Source organism: Pristiophorus japonicus, chromosome 13 (assembly GCF_044704955.1).
Source record: "Pristiophorus japonicus isolate sPriJap1 chromosome 13, sPriJap1.hap1, whole genome shotgun sequence".
Lineage (NCBI taxonomy): Eukaryota > Metazoa > Chordata > Chondrichthyes > Pristiophoridae > Pristiophorus > Pristiophorus japonicus.
This window is the reverse complement of record NC_091989.1, coordinates 22,515,581-22,535,069: the sequence shown is the minus strand read 5'-3', so window position 1 is coordinate 22,535,069 and position 19,489 is coordinate 22,515,581. Positions and strand designations below refer to the sequence as shown.

At 49.8% G+C, this 19,489-nt stretch overlaps 1 protein-coding gene and 1 long non-coding RNA gene across 6 annotated transcripts in view; one reads left to right on the top strand and one right to left on the bottom strand.

Annotated features, from left to right (window-relative positions):
• The window catches only part of LOC139277961 (transmembrane protein 53-A), a 114,343-nt gene that overhangs the window by 7,230 nt on the left and 87,624 nt on the right, over positions 1-19,489 (bottom strand). Inside the window, exon 1 of one of the 4 annotated variants that reach the window (XM_070896595.1) lies at positions 488-704. The exons of the other annotated variants lie outside the window; for them this stretch is intronic. Within the exon in view, the coding sequence (XP_070752696.1) occupies positions 488-496 (9 nt within the window). The 5' untranslated portion in view covers positions 497-704. Of the gene's footprint in view, positions 1-487; positions 705-19,489 lie in introns of those variants that run through there. 4 annotated transcript variants of the gene reach the window in all.
• LOC139277960 (uncharacterized) lies at positions 3,976-7,964 on the top strand. Of its 2 annotated transcripts, XR_011596187.1 has the most exons (3): positions 3,976-5,195; positions 6,375-6,616; positions 7,505-7,964. It is a non-coding gene; the product is annotated as an uncharacterized lncRNA (long non-coding RNA). The 2 variants fall into 2 exon arrangements; XR_011596186.1 differs by having other exon boundaries at positions 6,375-7,964.

The window sequence follows — 19,489 nt, the reverse complement described above, 5'->3', positions numbered from 1 at the left end:
CAGCTATACATTGTCCTCCCTATATCTTGATTGCAATACTTTGCAATTTGGAAAGTGTACAAAGTATTTACAGCACAGAAACAGGCCATTCAACCCAACAGGTCTATGCCATTGTTTATGGTCCACAGGAGTCTCCTCCAACCCCTCTTCATCTAACCATCAACATATCCTTCTATTTCTTTCTCCTTCATGTGTTTATCTAGCTTCCCCTTGAATGCACAATGCTATTTGCCTCCACTACTCCGTGTGGTAGGAGGTTCCACACTCTACCCACTCTCGAGGTGATTAAGTATCTCCTGAATTCCCATTGGATTTATTAGTGACTATCTTATATTTATGGCCCCTAGCTCTGGTCTCGCCTGCAAGTGGAAATATCTTCTCTATGGCTACCCTATCAGACTCTTTCATAATCTTGAAGACCTCCATCAGGTCACCCCTCGGTCTTTTCTTTCATAGTCACCGAGTATCACCCCTTCCGCTTCTATACCTGGTTCATCTCAATCCCAGTGGCAGTTTTCAGGTTCTGTTCCCTCAGCTCAGTTCCACAGTTGGTTTTGTTTATGGAAATCCCAAACACGCCACTTCCTGTTTCCGTAAAGTCTGCATCAGTGTCTGAAGAAAAGTGTAATGAGCAACAGCCCAGACCCGCAGTGTTTCTCAGTGTTGCTAGAGCAGCTCGCGTCAGCTAACCTACAAGGGGAACTGCCGATGCCAGGCAGTCTGTGTTGAGTTAGCTCAACGTATGACTGTGTTAGCATCAGAGCTCCTGGGCCAGGGAGGGGAACTGAATCACGATATGAGTCAGAGGAAAAGATGGCGATGAATGGGCAGCCTTGTCTTCACCCACGCACGAAAAGCAATGAGTAATCCTCTAATAGCCAAGAATCAGATGGCCTAATCTAACCAATTGAAATGGTCCCTTGTGTTTGCAGCCGTGACAACAAGAGCATCAACTTCTGTTTGCACACTATATTCATCCCGGGATGCTCCAGAAGGAGGGGTAAAACCAATCATTCCTTGACCCCGTCAACCACTTTAGGTAGGTGCTCTAATTCAACTGATCACCCCTGTGTTCGCTGACCCACATTGGCTCCTGATCCGCAATTCCTCGATTTTAAAATTCTCATCCCTGTTTTCAAATCCCTCCCTGGCCTCGCCCCTCCCTATCTCTGCAACCTTCTCCAGCCCCACAACCAATGTCCCCTTTAAGCTGTATGGCTGCACAGTGCTCTGGAGGTCCCGGGCAGTGGGTGAGCCAGCTGTTAAATTGAAAAAAAAATGTGCGGGCACGAAATTTTGAACGGGCTGTGCAGCCTGCTAAAGGTGCTGGGTGGCCCCAAACAAATGATAGGGTTCATTGCCGACAACCCTCCGAGATCTCTGCGCTCCTCCTATTCAGGCCTCTTGTGCATCCCCGATTTTAATCACTCCACCATTATCTTCAGCTGCCTCGGCCCTCATTTCTGGAATTCCCTCCCTAAACCTCTCCAGCTCTTTCTCCTTCTTTAAGACACTCCTTAAAATCTACCTCGTTGACCAATCTTTTGGTAATAACTCCTTATGAGGCTCATTACCATACAAAATTTGACAATGTTCCTATGAAGCGCTTTGGGATGTTTTACTATGTTAAAGCCGCTATATAAATGCAAGGTGTTGTCCGCATGCCCAACACGAGACTCCCTAAGCAAGCGCTCTACTCGGAACTGCTACACGGCGAGCGAGCCCCAGGTGGGCAGAGGACACCCTCAGAGCATCCTTGATAAAGTTCAACATCCCCAACGGCACCTAGGAATCCCTGGCCCAAGACCGCCCAAATTGGAGGAAGAGCATCCGGGAGGGCGCTGAGCACCTCGAGTCTCGAACTGCTGACAGAGGGAACGAGACTTGGCAGTGGAACACATTGGGAGCAGTGTCTAACTTGTCTCCAATAAGACAAACAGAGTTGGAAAACCTGATCTTTAGAACAACAACAACAACCTGTATTTATATAGCGCCTTTAAATAGTAAAATGTCCCATGGCGCTTCACAGGAGTGTGATAAGACAAAACAAATACATTTAACACCAAGCCACATAAGAAGATAGTAGCGCAGGTGACCAAAAGCTTGGTCTAAGAGGTAGGTTTTAAGGAGCGTCTTAAAGGAGGAAAGAAAGGTCGAGAGGCGGAGAGGTTTAGGGAGGGAGTTCCAGAGCTTGGGGCCTAGGCAGCTGAAGGCACGGCCACCAATGGTTGAGGAATAATCAGGGATGGTCAAGAGGGCAGAATTTGAGGAGCGCAGATATCTTGAGGGATTGTGGGGCTGGAGGAGATAGGCAGAGGCGAGGCCATGGAGGGATTTGAAAACAAGTGTTATGTCTGTAATGTACTTATGAATGACTCCATGAGGCAATGTGTTGTACTCAAACTGGAGTGACCTTGGTCCTTTATTTGTAACTCCAGAATGAGGCACAAGCAAGGTGGGCAGCATTTTATACTGGGTCCTGCACACCTATGCAGGTGACCCTCAGGTCTCCCACCGCAGTGCCCTCTGGTGGACAGCCTCTGCCATAGGGGCAGGAAACCCCCGTCTCCACCAGTTGCACCCTCTAGTGGTGCCAGCATAGTATATACACACACAGTGTAAACCTTATTGACGGTACATCAGGTAACAAGTCTCCATCTTATGCAACTATACAGTGACTACACAGAGAGTATAACTATAGTCTGCATATAGAACATCACTCTCCCCCAAGTCCTTTGTGCCAATTACCTTTGCACTATGTGCTCTGGCTTAGCTCTCCCCAGACTTAAGTGCCAATAGCCCTTGTACCTTGGCTGTGCTTTGACTTGGCTCTCTCCCTGTTAACCCCCAAGTCCTTTTGCCACAACGTTGGGTAGTGGTTACCAGTTTGGATGGTTCGATGATGCAGTGGAAGTTCCAGTGGGTTCTGGGTGTGATCCATGTGTGTGTCCATGGCTACATACATCCATTTCCCCTCCCCCCCACAGCGAGATCATGCAGCAGACCCATTACATTAACATACAGGATTAGATACAGTGCAAGTACAAAGAAAGGAAGTTACAGTTTGTATTGTGATACCTTGGTTCAGTGACTTACATTCGTTACGTTTTGCAGTCGTGCGCCAGGATTGGGTAGATTACATTCATGGTTCAGCCATGGTAAGTATTGAGGTAGCAGTACAGGTATGCGAGGACGCAGATTCCAAAGCAACCGGACGAGGTCCTAGTCGTCTGATAGTGGTGCTATGCCCCCTGCTAGCGGGGTGGGCTTGGCTCCCTCACCTAGCCAGGATTCAGGACCTTTGCCGTTGCCTAGTGGTGGGCAGAGCCACAGATGTGTGTGGCCTCCCTGTCCTCCTTTGAGGGTTGCAGAATCTTCTGCCTGCTGTTCCAGGTCCCATTTGGGAAACTCGTTGGTTCTGACCTTTCGCTCCCAGACATGGCCGAGGTAGCGACTGGATCTGGGAGCTGCGCCGTCTACACCCAGGTAGTGGGCAACGGCGGCCGATTCCGCGTATTGGCACCATTTTTGTTTCCGGGTTTGTGGCGAATAGTGCCATCGGGTGCCTGCAGCGTGGGATAGACCTGGGGCAGGGAATCAGGATTCGTGCCTTCACCCTCCTGAGGTCGCTGGCCTATAACTTGTGGGAACACCTGGGGCAAGGCATCAGGATCAGCGCCTTTACCCTCCCAAATTCGCTCGCTTGCTACTTTTGGGGACACTCTGTTCCCGACATCTCGCAACAACATTTTGTTCTTTACATTAGGACTGGTACTGACATCTCGAGACAATATTTTGTTCACAATCTTAATTGGTTTGTAACATTGCCATGCATACAATGTCTCTTTAAGTTCAGTTGGTTGCAAGTCTCCTTTAAGAGAACCCTGCTGGCTTTACCCCAATCAAATCCTTTGTTAGAGACCATGTGTTGGTCCCTCAGCATCGCACCACGTGATAGGGCCGTGGCCATCTTTTTTTTCAGCCACGCTGCACCTCGCTGCAGCAGGAACATCATCTTGCCTCTGTCCTCGTGGTCGACTGCCTTGATCCTTCTCTCCCGTGATTCTGCCACAAAAGCTGGAAGAGTGCCTGTGAATTCGATCTTCCTCCCCAGGAGCCGGGAAGGTACTTTTAGGTCGTTCCGGTTGGATCGTTGCCACGCAGTCATGATAGATGGTCTGTGCCTCAGGTACTGCGATGGTCTGTTCTCTGGTGCCTGGCCCAAGCGAAGGTGAGGTTTTGCTCTGCCTCTGAGCACGGGGGACATCGATTGCTGGAGTGAAGAGGTCTTCCCATTTCCACTGGATCTTCCCCATCCACCTTCTTCCGAGTAGCGTCACCGAGTAGCGTAGACCATCACCTGCAACAATCCACAGAGGTAACTTGTGCACCACACCATTATGGATTACACTTACATCTGCACTACCAAGTACTGGGATCAGCTCCTTGGTGTAGGTGCGCAACTTTTCCTGTACTGGAACCAGCTCGGGTCGTATTTCGTTCCATAGCTTTTCAAAGGCATCCTGGCTCATCACTGACTAGCTCGCTCCCATGTTCACTTCCATGAAGACTGGAACGCCGTTTATCTCGACTTCCATCTTCGTTGGAGGACAATCGGTGGTGCAGGTATACATTCCATACACTTCTTCTTGGGGCTGAGCTGCCTCTCTGGCCAATCATCATACTCTCCGCTGGATTCAAAGTCATCTACCGACTCCTCTGCTAGACGATGAGTCGTATTTCTTTTACACATACGCTGGAGGTGGTCCTTCATGTTACAGGCTTTGCACATGTACTCAGCAAACCGACACTGGTGAGCCCTATGGTTTCCTCCACAACGCCAGCATGGTGCTACTCGATTAGCACCCCTCGGTGGACTCTTGAGTTCTGGAACCCTGAGGCCTGTGCTCTCTGCCCTGGGCAGAGCCACGTTCTGCAGTCTTGCCTGTGAAAGGCACCATTCTGTGTACAGTACTTGCCGGGTTTGAGTCCACAGGATGAATAATTTGCTTGGTGCTGCAGGTCGAGGTCATGAACACTTGACTGATGCTGATGGCCTTCTGCAGGTTGACTGTGGTGTCGGCAGATAATAACTTGTGAAGGAGGCCCTCGTGGCCAATTCCCATAATGAAGATGTCTCGCAATGCTTTGTTGAGGTGCATGCTGAAATCACATGGCGCCGCAAGTCTCCTGAGGTCAGTAGCATATTTTGCAATCTCCTGGCCTTCAGGTCTGCGGTGAGTGTAGAATCTGTGCCTGGCCGTGAGGATGCTCTGTTTTGGTTTTAGTTGGTAGCGAATTAGTTCAGTCAACTCATCATATGTCTTATCCTTGGCCTTCGTGGGCGCCAGCAAGTCCCTGACAAGGCGGTAGACCTCGGGCCCACAACTGGTCAGCAGTATAGCCTTGCGCTTCTCCGCCAATGTGTCCGTCTCCCCTGTCAGGTCGTTTACCACAAAATATTGCTCGAGCCTTTCTGTGAAGGCATCCCAATAATCACCCTCTGCGAAGTTTTTGAGTGTGCCAAAGGTAGCCATAATCGCATGAAAGTCCGTATTCTCGTTGCCAGTTGTTACATCTGTAATGTACTTATGAATGACTCCATGAGGCAATGTGTTGTACTCAAACTGTAGTGACCTTGGTCCTTTATTTGTAACTCCAGAGTGAGGCACAAGCATGGTGGGCAGCCTTTAATGCTGGGCCCTGCACACCTATGCAGGTGACCTTCAGGTCTCCCACCGCAGTGCCCTCTGGTGGACAGCCTCTGCCACAGGGGCAGGAAACCCCAGTCTCCACCAGTTGCACCCTCTAGTGGTGCCAACATAGTATATACACAGTGTAAACCTTATTGATAGTACATCAGGAAACAGGTCTCCATTTTATGCAACTATACAGTGACTACACAGAGAGTATGACTATAGTTTGCATACATAACAAGGATAAGAATTTTGAAATCGAGGCATTGCTTAACCAGGAGCCATTGTAGGTCAGCAAGTACAGGGGTGATGGGTGAGTGGGACATGGTGCAAGAAAGGACATGGGCTGCCAAGTTTTGGATCGCCTCTAGTTTACGTAGGGTAGAATGTGGGAGGCCAGCCAGGAATGCGTTGGAGTAGTCAAGTCTAGAGGTAAGACAGGAATGGATGAGGGTTTCAGCAGCAGATGAGCTGAGGCAGGGGCAGAGACGGGCAATGTTACGGAGGTAGGGTGAATCTTGACCAGCAGCAGCTAGTCAAGAAGGGGAGAGAAATAACAGTGCAAGGAACAGAACTGGATAAATATTTTGTCTCCTCCCTTCCCAACATCCAGGGCCCCAAACACTCTCTCCAGGTGAAACAGCGATTTACTTGTAATTCTTTCAATTTGATATACAGGTGCAGCGTCGAGAATCCGGAATCCAGAATGTTCCGGAATCCAGACTCCAGAACGATCGGTGGCAGGCTCGTCCGGAATCCATAAAATGTTCCAGAATCCCGACCCGACGACTCTGCCGACCTCGGGCCTCGCCTCGCTGTCGCTCGCCTCGCCGCTGCTGCCCGTACCTCGGGGCCCCCTCGCCGGCCTGCCCGAACACCTCCTTGGCGGGCTCCGGACGGCCCGAATAACTCCTCGGCAGGTACCCACCCCCCCACCACCTTTCTGACGTTCCGAAAACCGGAAATACCCGAACCTGGGCTCGGATGTTTTCGGATTCGTGACGTCAGAAAGCAAATCAAAAGTCCGGAAAAGCCCGGAATCCGGAACGGCCTCAGTCCCAAGGGTTCCGGATTTTACGCGCTGCACCTGTACTGTATTTGCTGCTCACGATGCGGTCTCTTCTACATTGGGGAGACTAAACGCAGATTGTCAATTCAATTCCCACTCCCACTCTGACCTCCTCCACTGTTCTAATGAAGCTGAATGGAAGCTCAAGGAACAGCATGTCATCTTTCGATTAGGCACGTTACAGCCTTCCGGACTGTTATGTATGCAATAAATGTACAAACTGAGTACTGTTTAACTGAACAAGATACAACCTTGGCTCTGCTTTATTACGGCCCAAAGTGCCTGACTCACAAAATGGCTGGCCTTTTATACCAGAACAGCACCATGTGCGTGCTGCTCAGTGGCCTCCAACAATGACACCATCTGGTGGCTACAAACAGCATGTACATACATGACACGGACTCTCAACATCGAGTTCAACAATTTCAGATCATGACCACCGCTCCCATTTTATCCGATAGCAGCTGCTAGTAATGATTCTATTGTCACTTACAGCTCCTCTAGGCCCAACTTTTCTTTATCTCCCATTACCATCCCCTTTGCCTTGCCCTGTCATCCCTTTTGTCATTTAATCTGTCCTGCCTTCCACAATCACAAACCATCCCTTTTGTCCTTTCCTCCCCTCCCCCCACCTTTCCCAGCCTCTGCATTTGCTTAAAACCTGTTACATCTCAAACTTTTTCCAGTTCAGATGAAAGGTCACAGACCTGCAATGTTATTTCTGCTTCTCTCTCCACAGATGCTGCCTGACCTGCTGAGTATTTCCAGAATGTTTAGTTTTTATTTTGGATGAATATCTTGGCATGGCAGGTCAAAAAGAATTAAAAATCAGCCACCTGTCACAGGGGATTATCAGGATTGCAAGCCCTGGCAGTACACCGGGAAGAGCACGGTGACAGAACGCCCATCAACCTTAATCCAACAGCACAATCCCAGCACAGCTTGATGCTCCTGACTGGCACCAGGCCCGAGGCAGATTGGTTTTAGCGAGTGCTGGCTGCGTGATTTGATGCCCACCTTCTGCTCTTGGTCTGTCAACCTGTTCATCCCGCTGAATGTATTAGCAACAAACAGATTTGTATTATCAGCTATTCAGGCAAAGTGGAACAAAAAGAAAATGTATGTCCTCTTCCGAGCTCGACATTCTGCAAAGGTCGGACTCAAGTTTTGCATTAAAACAAATATTTTGTGAGGTTTTATCCCCTCCCGCTCAGTTTACTGCTCGCCTCTCCTGCAGGTACTGACTGTTGCTGTGGTAACAGGAAAGAAAGAACGTGCATTTATATAGCACCTTTCATGGTCTCAGGAAGTCCCAAAGTGCTTCACAGCTAATGAAGTGTAGTCACTGTTGCAATATAGGAAACGCAGCAGAAAGATCCCACAATCAGCAGTGAGATACCCTCAGGGTACCATGTTATAAAAAGGATATAGAGACTCTGGAGAGGGTGCAAAAAAGATTTAAAAGTATGATACCAGAACTGTGGGATTATACCTACCAGGAAAGGATGAACAAGCTGGGTCCTTTTCTCTTGAAAAGGTTGAGAGGCGACCTAATAGAGGTCTTTTAAATTATGAAAGGATTTGATAGAGAGAATGCTTCCACTTGTGGGGAGCAGCAAAACTATATAGAGGCCATCAATATAAGATAGTCACCAAAGGAATCAAATAGGGAATTCAGAAGAAACGTCTTCACCCAGAGAGTGATGAGAATGTGGAACTCGCTACCACAGGGAGTGGGTGAAGCAAATATTATCGATGCATTTAAGGGGAAGCTAGATAAGCTCTATGAGGGAGAAGGGAACAGAGGGTTTGAATGATGGAGTTAGAGGAGAAAGGATGGGAGGAGGCTTGAGTGGAGCATAAATGCCGGCATGGACTGGTTGGGCTGAATGGCCTGTTCCTGTGCTGTATATTCTATGTAATTCTGTGTAAACTGAAGCTGCTTTAGTGGTATTGATTGAGCTCTGGAATTCTCTCCCTAAACCTCTCCGTCTCTCGACCTCTCTTTTAAAATGCTGCTAAAAACCTACCTCTTTGGCTTGGTCTACCGCTTGGTCACCTGTCCTAATGTCTCCTTCTGTGGCTCAGTGTCAAATTTAATCTGATTACACTCCTGTGAAACGCCTTGGGACATTTTACTAGGCTAAAGGCACTATGTAATTGAAAATTGTTGTTGGATGCGGGAGAAACATTGGGAGAACGCTCCTGCTCTTTTGCGAATTAGTACGATGGGATCTTTTACATCTACCAGAGAGGGCAAACGGAGCCTTGATTTAATGTCTCATATGAAAGCAAAAAGGGCCCCTGTTAAAATGGCTTTTCTGACATAAGTGCATCACTAGAACTACACTTCATGGCTGACTGGACAATGAGAACCATATGACTCATCCCCTGTGTCCTTTTCTTCATCCTTCGATCTTTCTGAAGAGCATTAATTCTGGTAATCTCAGTGGCATTGCTGTTTTAAAGGATAGGAACAAAAATGTAAACACTGGAGAAAGAATAAGACAGCAAGCAGTGAGTGCGAGAGACACAGACACGGCAAGAGGTGAGTGAGAGGCACACACACAGCAAGCACTGAGAGAGACACACACACAGACACAGCAAGCACTGAGAGAGACACACACACAGACACAGCAAGCAGTAAGAGAGACACACACACAGACACAGCAAGCAGTGAGAGAGACACACACACAGACACAGCAAGCAGTGAGAGAGACACACACACACAGCAAGCACTGAGAGATACACGCAGGCACAGCAAGCAGTGAGAGAGACACGCACACAGACACAGGAAGCGGTGAGAGAGATGTCATGTATCTTACATTATTATATATAACTATCCTAACATGCTATACATGACTGTAATAAGAAATGACCTGTAACCACCAGCATACCTTACCACCAGGGGTGCACTTGCAAGAGACAGGTATATAAGGACAGGTCTCAGGCAAGTGCAGCATTCCAGAGCTGTGAAATAAAGGTGCAGGTCCAGAGAAACCTTGACTTCACTACATGCCTCGTGTGAATCTGTACTGAGGGGACAGGACTTTACAGTGGCGACGAGTTACGGGATTACAGAATGCACAGAATGGTGAACAACGGATCAGATGAAAAGTACAATGCGGGAAACAATTGGGAGGACTTTATAGAAAGGCTCCAGCAAAGCTTTGTAACCAAAGACTGGTTAGGCGACGATAAGGCAGACAAGAGAAGAGCTCATCTCATGACCAGCTGTGGCTCGAAAACATACGCTTTAATGAAGGATCTGTTGGCACCCGAGAAACCAGCAAGCAAGTCGTTTGAAGAATTGAGCACACTGGTAAGAGACCACTTAAAGCCAGCGAGCAGCCTACACATGGCCAGACACAGGTTCTACAACTACAGACGCTGTGTGGGCCAGAGCATACCCGACTTCGTGGCGGAACTTCGGAGGTTGGCTAGTTTATGTGAGTTCTCCGATGAACTGAGGAGAGAAATGCTGAGAGACTTTTTCATTGAAGGAATAAGCCACGCAGGCATATTCCAAAAGCTCATAGAGACCAAGAACCTGACCTTAGAGGCAGCAGCACTGGTTGCACAGACATTCTTGGTAGGGGAAGAAGAAACGAGGTTGATTTACAATGCAGGTACGACAACTAACGAAATATTGGAACAAGAAGTTCACAGCACTAAACAAGCTGCTACCCCCACACACAGACAAAACTGGGAGAACAGGCTCTCGACAGCAGGCAGAAGCCATCAAGGGCCACAGGAACGGCCGTTCACACCTCATCAACCCACAATGCGAGCAATCAACTACAAACTGAAAGAAGCTCAAGAGAGATCAGCCAGACGCAGCTCATTCTTTGGGAACACTTTGAACAATGGAACAGGTCTGTGCTGGAGGTGTGGGGGTGGGCACTCGTCAAGGGGATGTTGATTTCAGCAGGCTGTTTGCAGAAATTGTGAATATACAGGGCATTTGGCCCGCATGTGCAAACAAATGGCAGCTCGGCTGGTATACGAATCGGATGGGTCGGAAAGCGGACCAGAGGATGGTGGGGACAGTACCCGGGACACCGATGTACAGCGGGTCAACACGATCAATGGTCGCTGCTCCTACAACAGGACGCCTCCTATAATGATGAGGGTTCTACTCAACAGGATATCTGTCAACATGGAGCTGGATACGGGAGCGAGTCAATCTCTCATGGGCGCTCAACAATTTGAACAACTGTGGCCGCATAAAAGAGACAGACCAAAACTCACAAGGGTCGACACCAAATTAAGGACCTATACCAAAGAAATCGTACCAGTCCTCGGCAGCGCCATGCTCTCTGTCACACACAAAGGGACAGTGAACCGACTTCCCCTGTGGATTGTCCCCGGAGACCCCCCAGCACTGCTGGGGAGAGGTTGGCTGGTAAAACTAAACTGGAAATGGGATGATGTCCATGCCATGTCATTAGAGGAACGGACCTCCTGCTCAACAGTTATAAAGTGATTTGAACATCTCTTTCAGCCAGGTGTGGGCACTTTCAAAGGGGCCAAAGTCAAAATCTATATCACGCAGGATGCTAGACCGGTCCATCACAAGGCCAGAGCTGTACCCTATGTGATGAGGAATAAGATTGAACATGAACTAGACAGGCTTCTGCGGGAAGGCATTATATCACCTGTGGAATTTAGCGACTGGGCAAGTCCCATCGTCCCAGTCATGAAGCCTGATGGATCCGTACGAATCTGTGGGGACTACAAATCTACCATAAACAGAGTCTCCCGACAGGACCAGTACCTGCTGCCCAGAGCGGAGGACTTATTTGCCACATTGGCTGGAGGTAAACTTTTCTCAAAATTAGACCTCACATCTGCGTATATGATGCAAGAATTGACCGAGGAATCCAAGCTACTCACCACCATCAACACACATCGAGGCCTTTTCATGTACAATCGATGCCCATTCGGCATCAGGTCGGCAGCTGCCATATTCCAGCGCAACAGGGAGAGTCTGTTCAAGTCCAACCCGGGGACGGTTGTATTTCAAGACGACATACTTATCACGGGCAGGGACACCGACTCCCATCTCCGTAATTTGGAGGAAGTACTAAAGCGGTTGGATCGGGTAGGCCTACGAGTCAAGAAATCCAAGTGCCTGTTTCTCGCACCCGAGGTTGAATTTTTGGGCAGAAGGATTGCCGCTGATGAAATCCGCCCAACAGAGTCCAAAACAGAAGCAATTCGCCTGGCACCCAGGCCCCGGAATGTCTCAGAACTGCGCGCCTTTCTCGGGCTACTCAATTACTTTGGGAACTTTATGCAGAACTTAAGCACGCTGCTGGAGCCTTTCCACATGCTACTCAGGAAGAGGTGCGATTGGTTTTGGGGGGACGCCCAGGACCGCGCCTTCAATAAGGCACACAACCTTCTGTGTTCCAACAGTGTTTTGACTTTCTTTGACCCAAGTAAAAAGCTAGTTCTCACATGCGATGCGTCAGCATATGGGGTTGGGTGCGTTTTGCAACATGTCAATAGTGCGGGCAAATTACAACCCATAGCTTATGCCTCCAGGTCACTTTCGCGGGCGGAGCGCGGGTACGGAATGGTAGAGAAGGAGGCGCTCGCGTGCGTGTACGGTGTCAAAAAGATGCCCCAATACCTTTTCGGGGCCAAGTTTGCATTGGAAACTGACCACAAGTCCCTCACGTCCCTCCTATCCGAGAGCAAGGCATTAAACGCCAACGCCTCAGCGCGAATTCAACAGTGGGCACTCATGCTGGTGTCCTACGACTATACCATAAGGCACAGACCAGGCACAGACAACTGCGCCGACGTGCTCAGCAGGCTACCCCTGGCGACCACGGAAGGGTCTAACGAACAGGACTGTGAGATAGTCATGGCAATCAATGCCTTTGAGTCCACAGGTTCGCCCATGACGGCTCGCCAAATCAGAGCCTGGATGGCCAGCTACCCCACGTTATCCTTAGTAAAAAGATGTGTCCTAACCGGTGACTGGGCAGAGGCTCGCGATGCGTGCCCCGAGGAATTAAAACCCTTTCACAGGCGGATGCATGAGCTATCACTACAAGCAGACTGCCTGATGTGGGGCAGCCGAGTAGTCATGCCTCTGCGAACACCCGGGGATCGTTCTCATGAAGGCCATAGCCAGATCCCACGTCTGGTGGCCTGGTATTGACGCGAACTTGGAGCTCTGCGTCCGAAGGTGCCCAACTCAGCAATGCCCCCAGGGAGATTCCACTGAGCCCCTGGCCCTGGCCTACCAAACCGTGGTCGCGGGTGCACGTAGGCTTTGCGGGCCCATTCCTGGGCAAAATGTTCCTCGTAATTGTAGATGCATTTTCAAAGTGGATCGAATGCACCATTTTAAACTCGAGCACAACCTCCACCGCTGTGGAGAGCCTCGCAACCATGTTTGCAACGCACGGAATCCCTGACATAGTGGTCAGTGACAATGGTCCGTGCTTCACCAGTGCAGAATTCCAAGACTTTATAATTGACCACGGCATAAATCACGTCAAAACGGCACCGTTCAAGCCGGCCTCCAACAGCCAGGCGGAGAGAGCAGTGCAAATCATTAAACAAGGCATGCTTAAAATCCAAGGTCCCACGCTGCAGGGTCGCCTGTCGCGACTGCTGCTGGCATACAGATCTCATCCGCACTCACTGACTGGGATCCCCCCCGCGCAACTGTTGATGAAAAGGACTTTAAAAACAAGGCTCTCATTAATCGTCCCAGACATGCACGAAATCATTGAGGCAAAGCGCCATAAGCTGACTGAGTACCATGACAGAAATTCGAGGAGGAGATGGAATGAGATAGGGGACAAAGTATTTGTACTAAACTATGGCAGGGGTCCCAAATGGCTTGCAGGGACAGTAACGGGCAAGGAAGGAAACAGGCTACTGGTAGTAGAAATAGACAATGGCAAAACCTGCCGGAGGCATGTAGACCAAGTCAAAAGCAGATTTACCAACAACAATGCGGAACCAGAGGCAGACTACAATGTGGAACTCGCACCACACCTGGTGGACAGACAGAGGGAACAACCTGAGGAAAGGGCAATCCCAACAGACAGCCCAGGCGAGTCAACAACAATCACACCAATCGAAACAGACAGCCCAGGCGAGATACCAGCAACCACACCCAAAGAAAAACAGACACCAAGGCAAACAACTGAACCACAACTCAGACGCTCCACGCGAGAGCGTAGACCATCTGAGAGACTGAACCTATAAAGACAATAAGACCTTGGGGGAGGGTGATGTCATGTATCTTACATTATTATATATAACTGTATCCTAACATGCTATACATGACTGTAATAAGATATGGCCTGTAACCACCAGCATACCTTACCACCAGGGGTGCACTTGCAAGAGAAAGGTATATAAGGACAGGTCTCAGGCAAGTGCAGCATTCCAGAGCTGTGAAATAAAGGTGCAGGTCCAGAGTGACCTTGACTTCACTACATGCCTCGTGTGAATCTGTACTGAGGGGACAGGACTTTACAAGTGAGAAACACACAGAGACACAGCAAGCACTGAGAGAGACACCCACACAGACACAGCAAGCAGTGTGAGAGAAAGACACACACACAGAGCAAGCTGAGAGAGACAAACACACAGAAAGCTGTGAAAGAGACACACACACACAGACACAGCAAGTGGTGAGAAAGACACACACACACAGACACAGCAAGCAGTGAGAGAGAGTGACACACACACAGAGAAACGAAGGAGAGAGAGGGACACATACAGACAGCAACCACTGTGAGAGAGACACAACAAGCAGAAGAGATACATACAGACACACAGACAGATACGGCAAGCAGAGAGGTAGGCAGACAGACAGACTGAAAAACAGAGAGCACAGTACGCAAGCAAACAGAGAGAGAGAGACACACACACAGAGGGAGGAGAGAGAGACACACACACAGGGGAGAGACACACACACACGCAGAGGGGAGAGAGAGACACACACACAGAGGGAGGAGAGAGAGACACACACACACACACAGAGGGGAGAGAGAGAGACACACACACAGGGGGAGGAGAGAGAGACACAGGGAGGAGAGAGAGACACACACACAGAGGGGAGAGACACACATACACGCAGAGGGGAGAGAGAGACACACACACACAGAGGAGAGACACACACACAGAGGGAGGAGAGAGAGAGACACACACACAGAGGGAGAGAGACACACACACACACAGAGGAGAGACACACACACAGAGGGAGGAGAGAGAGACACACACACAGAGGGAGAGAGAGACACACACACACAGAGGAGAGACACACACACACACAGAGGAGAGACACACACACAGAGGGAGGAGAGAGAGACACACACACACGGAGAGAGACACACACACACAGAGGAGAGACACACACACAGAGGGAGGAGAGAGAGACACACACACACAGAGGGAGAGAGACACACACACACACACACAGAGGAGAGACACACACACAGAGGGAGGAGAGAGAGACACACACACACAGGGAGAGAGACACACACACACAGAAAAGAGAGAGAGACACACACACACACACACACACACAGGGAGAGTGAGACGAACACACACAGAGGGAGAGAGACACACACACACAGAAAAGAGAGAGAGAGACACACACACACACACACAGAGGGGAGAGAGACACACACACACAGAAAAGAGAGAGACACACACACACACAGAGGGGAGAGAGACACACACACAGAGGGAGAGAGAGAGAGACACACACACACACACAACACACAGAGGGAGAGACACACACACACACAGGGAGAGTGAGACGAACACACACAGAGGGAGAGAGACACACACACACAGAAAAGAGAGAGAGAATCACACACACACACAGAGGGGAGAGAGACACACACACAGAGGGAGAGAGAGAGAGACACACACACACACACACAACACACAGAGGGAGAGACACACACACACACACAGGGAGAGTGAGACGAACACACACAGAGGGGAGAGAGAGACACACACACACACACAGAAAAGAGAGAGAGAGACACACACACACAGAGGGAGAGGGACACACACACACACACAAAAGGGGAGAGAGAGACACACAAACACAGAGGGAGGAGAGACGCACACACACACATCGGGGAGAGAGACACACACATAGAGGGGAGAGAGACACACACACAGAGGGAGAGAGACACACACATACACACACACAACACACAGAGGGAGAGGGACACACACACACACACAGAGGGAGAGAGTGACACACAGAGGGAGAGAGTGAGAGAGACACACACACACAGGGAGAGAGAGACGAACACACACGGGGGAGAGAGAGACACACACACACACAGGGAGAGAGACACACACACACACACAGAGGGGAGAGAGAGACACACTAACACAGAGGGGAGAGAGACACACACAGAGGGAGAGAGAGAGAGACGCACACAGAGGGAGAGACACACACAGAGGGAGAGAGTGAGAGAGAGAGAGAGACACACACACACAGGGGTAGAGAGACGAACACACACAAGGGGAGAGAGACCCACATACACACACACACACAGATGGGAATAGAGACACACACACACACACAGAGGGAGAGAGAGACACATACAGAGGGGAGAGACACACACACACACAGAGCGAGAGAGACCCACACACACACACACACACACAGAGGTGGAGAGAGAGAGACACACACACAGAGAGGGAAAGAGAGACACACACACACACACAGAGGGAGAGAGACACACACAAACAGAGGGAAGAGAGAGACACACACAAACAGAGGGGAGAGAGAGGGACACACACACAAACAGGGGAGAGAGAGACACACACACACACAGAGGGGAAAGAGAGACCTGTTCCTCACTCTGAGTGTCTTATTAAAGACTGAGGTCACTGTTATTTTAACCTCCCTGTGTGCAGCCTCATCTGTGTTAGGAACACAACAACTGCCGACAAGAATACGAATCCAACGCAAAGATGCAGCAAACTGTGGGCATCCTGGAGAAGTTCTCGGAGGGTGAGGACTGGGAAGCCTATGTCGAACGGCTAGATCAGTATTTTGTAGCCAACGTGCTGGACGGAGAAGGAAGCGCTGCAAAAAGGAGAGCGGTCCTCCTCACAGTCTGCGGGGCACCGACCTACAGCCTCATGAAGAATCTTCTGGCTCCGGTGAAACCCACAGATAAGTCGTAAGAGGAGCTGTGCACACTGGTTTGGGAGCATCTTAACCCGAGGGAGAGCGTGCTGATGGCGAGGTATCGGTTCTACATGTGCCAGCGCTCTGAAGGTCAGAAAGTAGCGAGATACGTCGCTGAGCTAAGGCGACTTGCAGGACAATGTGAGTTTGATGGCTACCTGGAGCAAATGCTCAGAGACTTTTTTGTACTGGGCATTGGCCACGAGACCATCCTACAAAAACTTTTGACTGTAGAGACACCAACCCTCAGTCAGGCCATTGCGATAGCACAGGTGTTTATGTCCACTAGTGATAACACCAAACAAATCTCTCAGCACACAAGTGCTAGCAATGTTCATACATTAACTGGAACAGTGTTTGCGAGCAGAAATGTACAGGACTGAAACCACGAGTCTGCAACTGCCAGCAGGCCTCAGGTGACCCAGATGACTCAGAGTCCGCAACAAAGGATGAATGCAAGGCAATTCACACCTTGTTGGCGTTGTGGAGGCTTCCATTCAACCTATTCATGCCGCTTCAAAGAGTATGTTTGCAAGAGCTGTGGAACAATGGGGCACCTCCAACGAGGAAGATCGGTCCATGGTGGATCAAAGCAATTTCGAGCCTCAGAGAGAGGAGGCAGATGCTGAAGTACACGGGGTGCACACATTTTCGATGAAATGTCCACCTATAATGTTAAACATAAAATTAAATGGCTTACCTGTAGCCATGGAACTGGACACTGGCGCTAGCCAATCCATTATGAGTAAAAAAATGTTTGCGAGACTGTGGTGCAACAAGGCACTCAGACCAGCCCTGAGCCCCATCCACACGAAACTGCGAACGTACACCAAAGAGCTTATCACTGTCTTGGGCAGTGCCATGGTCAAGGTCACCTACGAGGGCACGGTGCATGAACTGCCACTCTAGATTGTCCTGGGCGATGGCCCCACACTGCTTGGAAGGAGCTGGCTGGGCAAAATCCGTTGGAACTGGGATGACATCCGAGCGCTATCACATGTTGATGAGGTCTCATGTACCCAGGTTCTTAACAAATTTCCTTCCCTTTTTGAGCCAGGCATTGGAAACTTTTCCGGGGCGAAGGTGCAGATCCACTTGGTCCCAGAGGCATGACCCATTCACCACAAGGCGCGAGTGGTACCTCATATGATGAGGGAGAGAGTGGAAATCGAGCTGGACAGGCTGCAACGCGAGAGCATCTTCTCCCCAGTGGAATTCAGCGAGTGGGCCAGCCCGATTGTTCCAGTACTCAAAAGTGATGGCACGGTCAGGATTTGTGCCGATTATAGAGTAACTATTAATCGTTTCTCACTACAGGACCAATACCCGCTACCTAAGGCAGACGACCTATTTGCGACGCTGGCAGGAGGCAAGACGTTCACCAAGCTTGACCTGACTTTGGCCTACATGACGCAGGAGCTAGAGGAGCCTTCGAAGGGCCTCACCTGCGTCAACACACACAAGGGACTGTTCATCTACAACAGATGCCCGTTTGGAATTCAGTCGGCTGCAGCAATCCTCCAGAGAAACATGGAGAGCCTACACAAGTTGGTACCACACACGGTGGTCTTTCAGGATGACATATTGGTCATGGGTCAGGACACCGGCGAGCACCTACAAAACCTGGAGGAGGTCCTCCAGTGACAGGATCGCATAGGGCTGCGGCTGAAGAGGTCGAAATGCGTCTTCATGGCAACAGAAGTGGAGGTTTTGGGGAGAAAGATCGTGGCGGACGGCATTCGGCCCACAGACACCAAGACAGAGGTTATCAGGAACGCGTATAGGCCACAGAACGTCACGGAGCTGCGGTCGTTCCTGGGACTCCTCAACTATTTTGGTAACTTCCTACCGGGGTTAAGCACCCTTTTAGAGCCCCTACATATGTTATTGCGCAAAGGTGAGAACTGGGTATGGGGAAAAAAAACAAGTAATTGCTTTTGTGAAAGCCAGAAACATTTTATGCTCCAACAAGCTGCTTGTATTGTATAACCCGTGTAAAAGACTTGTGCTAGCATGTGACGCGTCGTCGTACGGAGTCGGGTATGTATTACAACAAGCTAACATTGCGGGGAAGTTGCAACCTGTCACAGCATGATTGAGAAAGAGGCATTAGCGTGTGTGTTCGGTGTAAAGAAAATGCATCAGTACCTGTTTGGCCTCAAATTTGAGCTGGAAACCGATCACAAGCCCCTCACATCCCTGTTCGCTGAAAACAAGGGGATAAATACTAATGCCTCAGCCCGCATACAAAGGTGGGCACTCACGCTATCAGCATATAACTATACCATCCGCCACAGGACAGGCACCGAGAACTGTGATGATGCTCTCAGTCGGCTACCATTGCCCACCACGGGGGTGGAAATGGCGCAGCCTGCAAACTTGTTGATGGTGGCGTAGCCCGCAGACTTGTTGATGGTCATGGAAGTGTTTGAAAATGATAAATCACCTGTCATGACCCGCCAGATTAGGACTTGGACCAGCCAAGATCCTCTGCTGTCCCTAGTAAAAAACTGTGTACTGCAT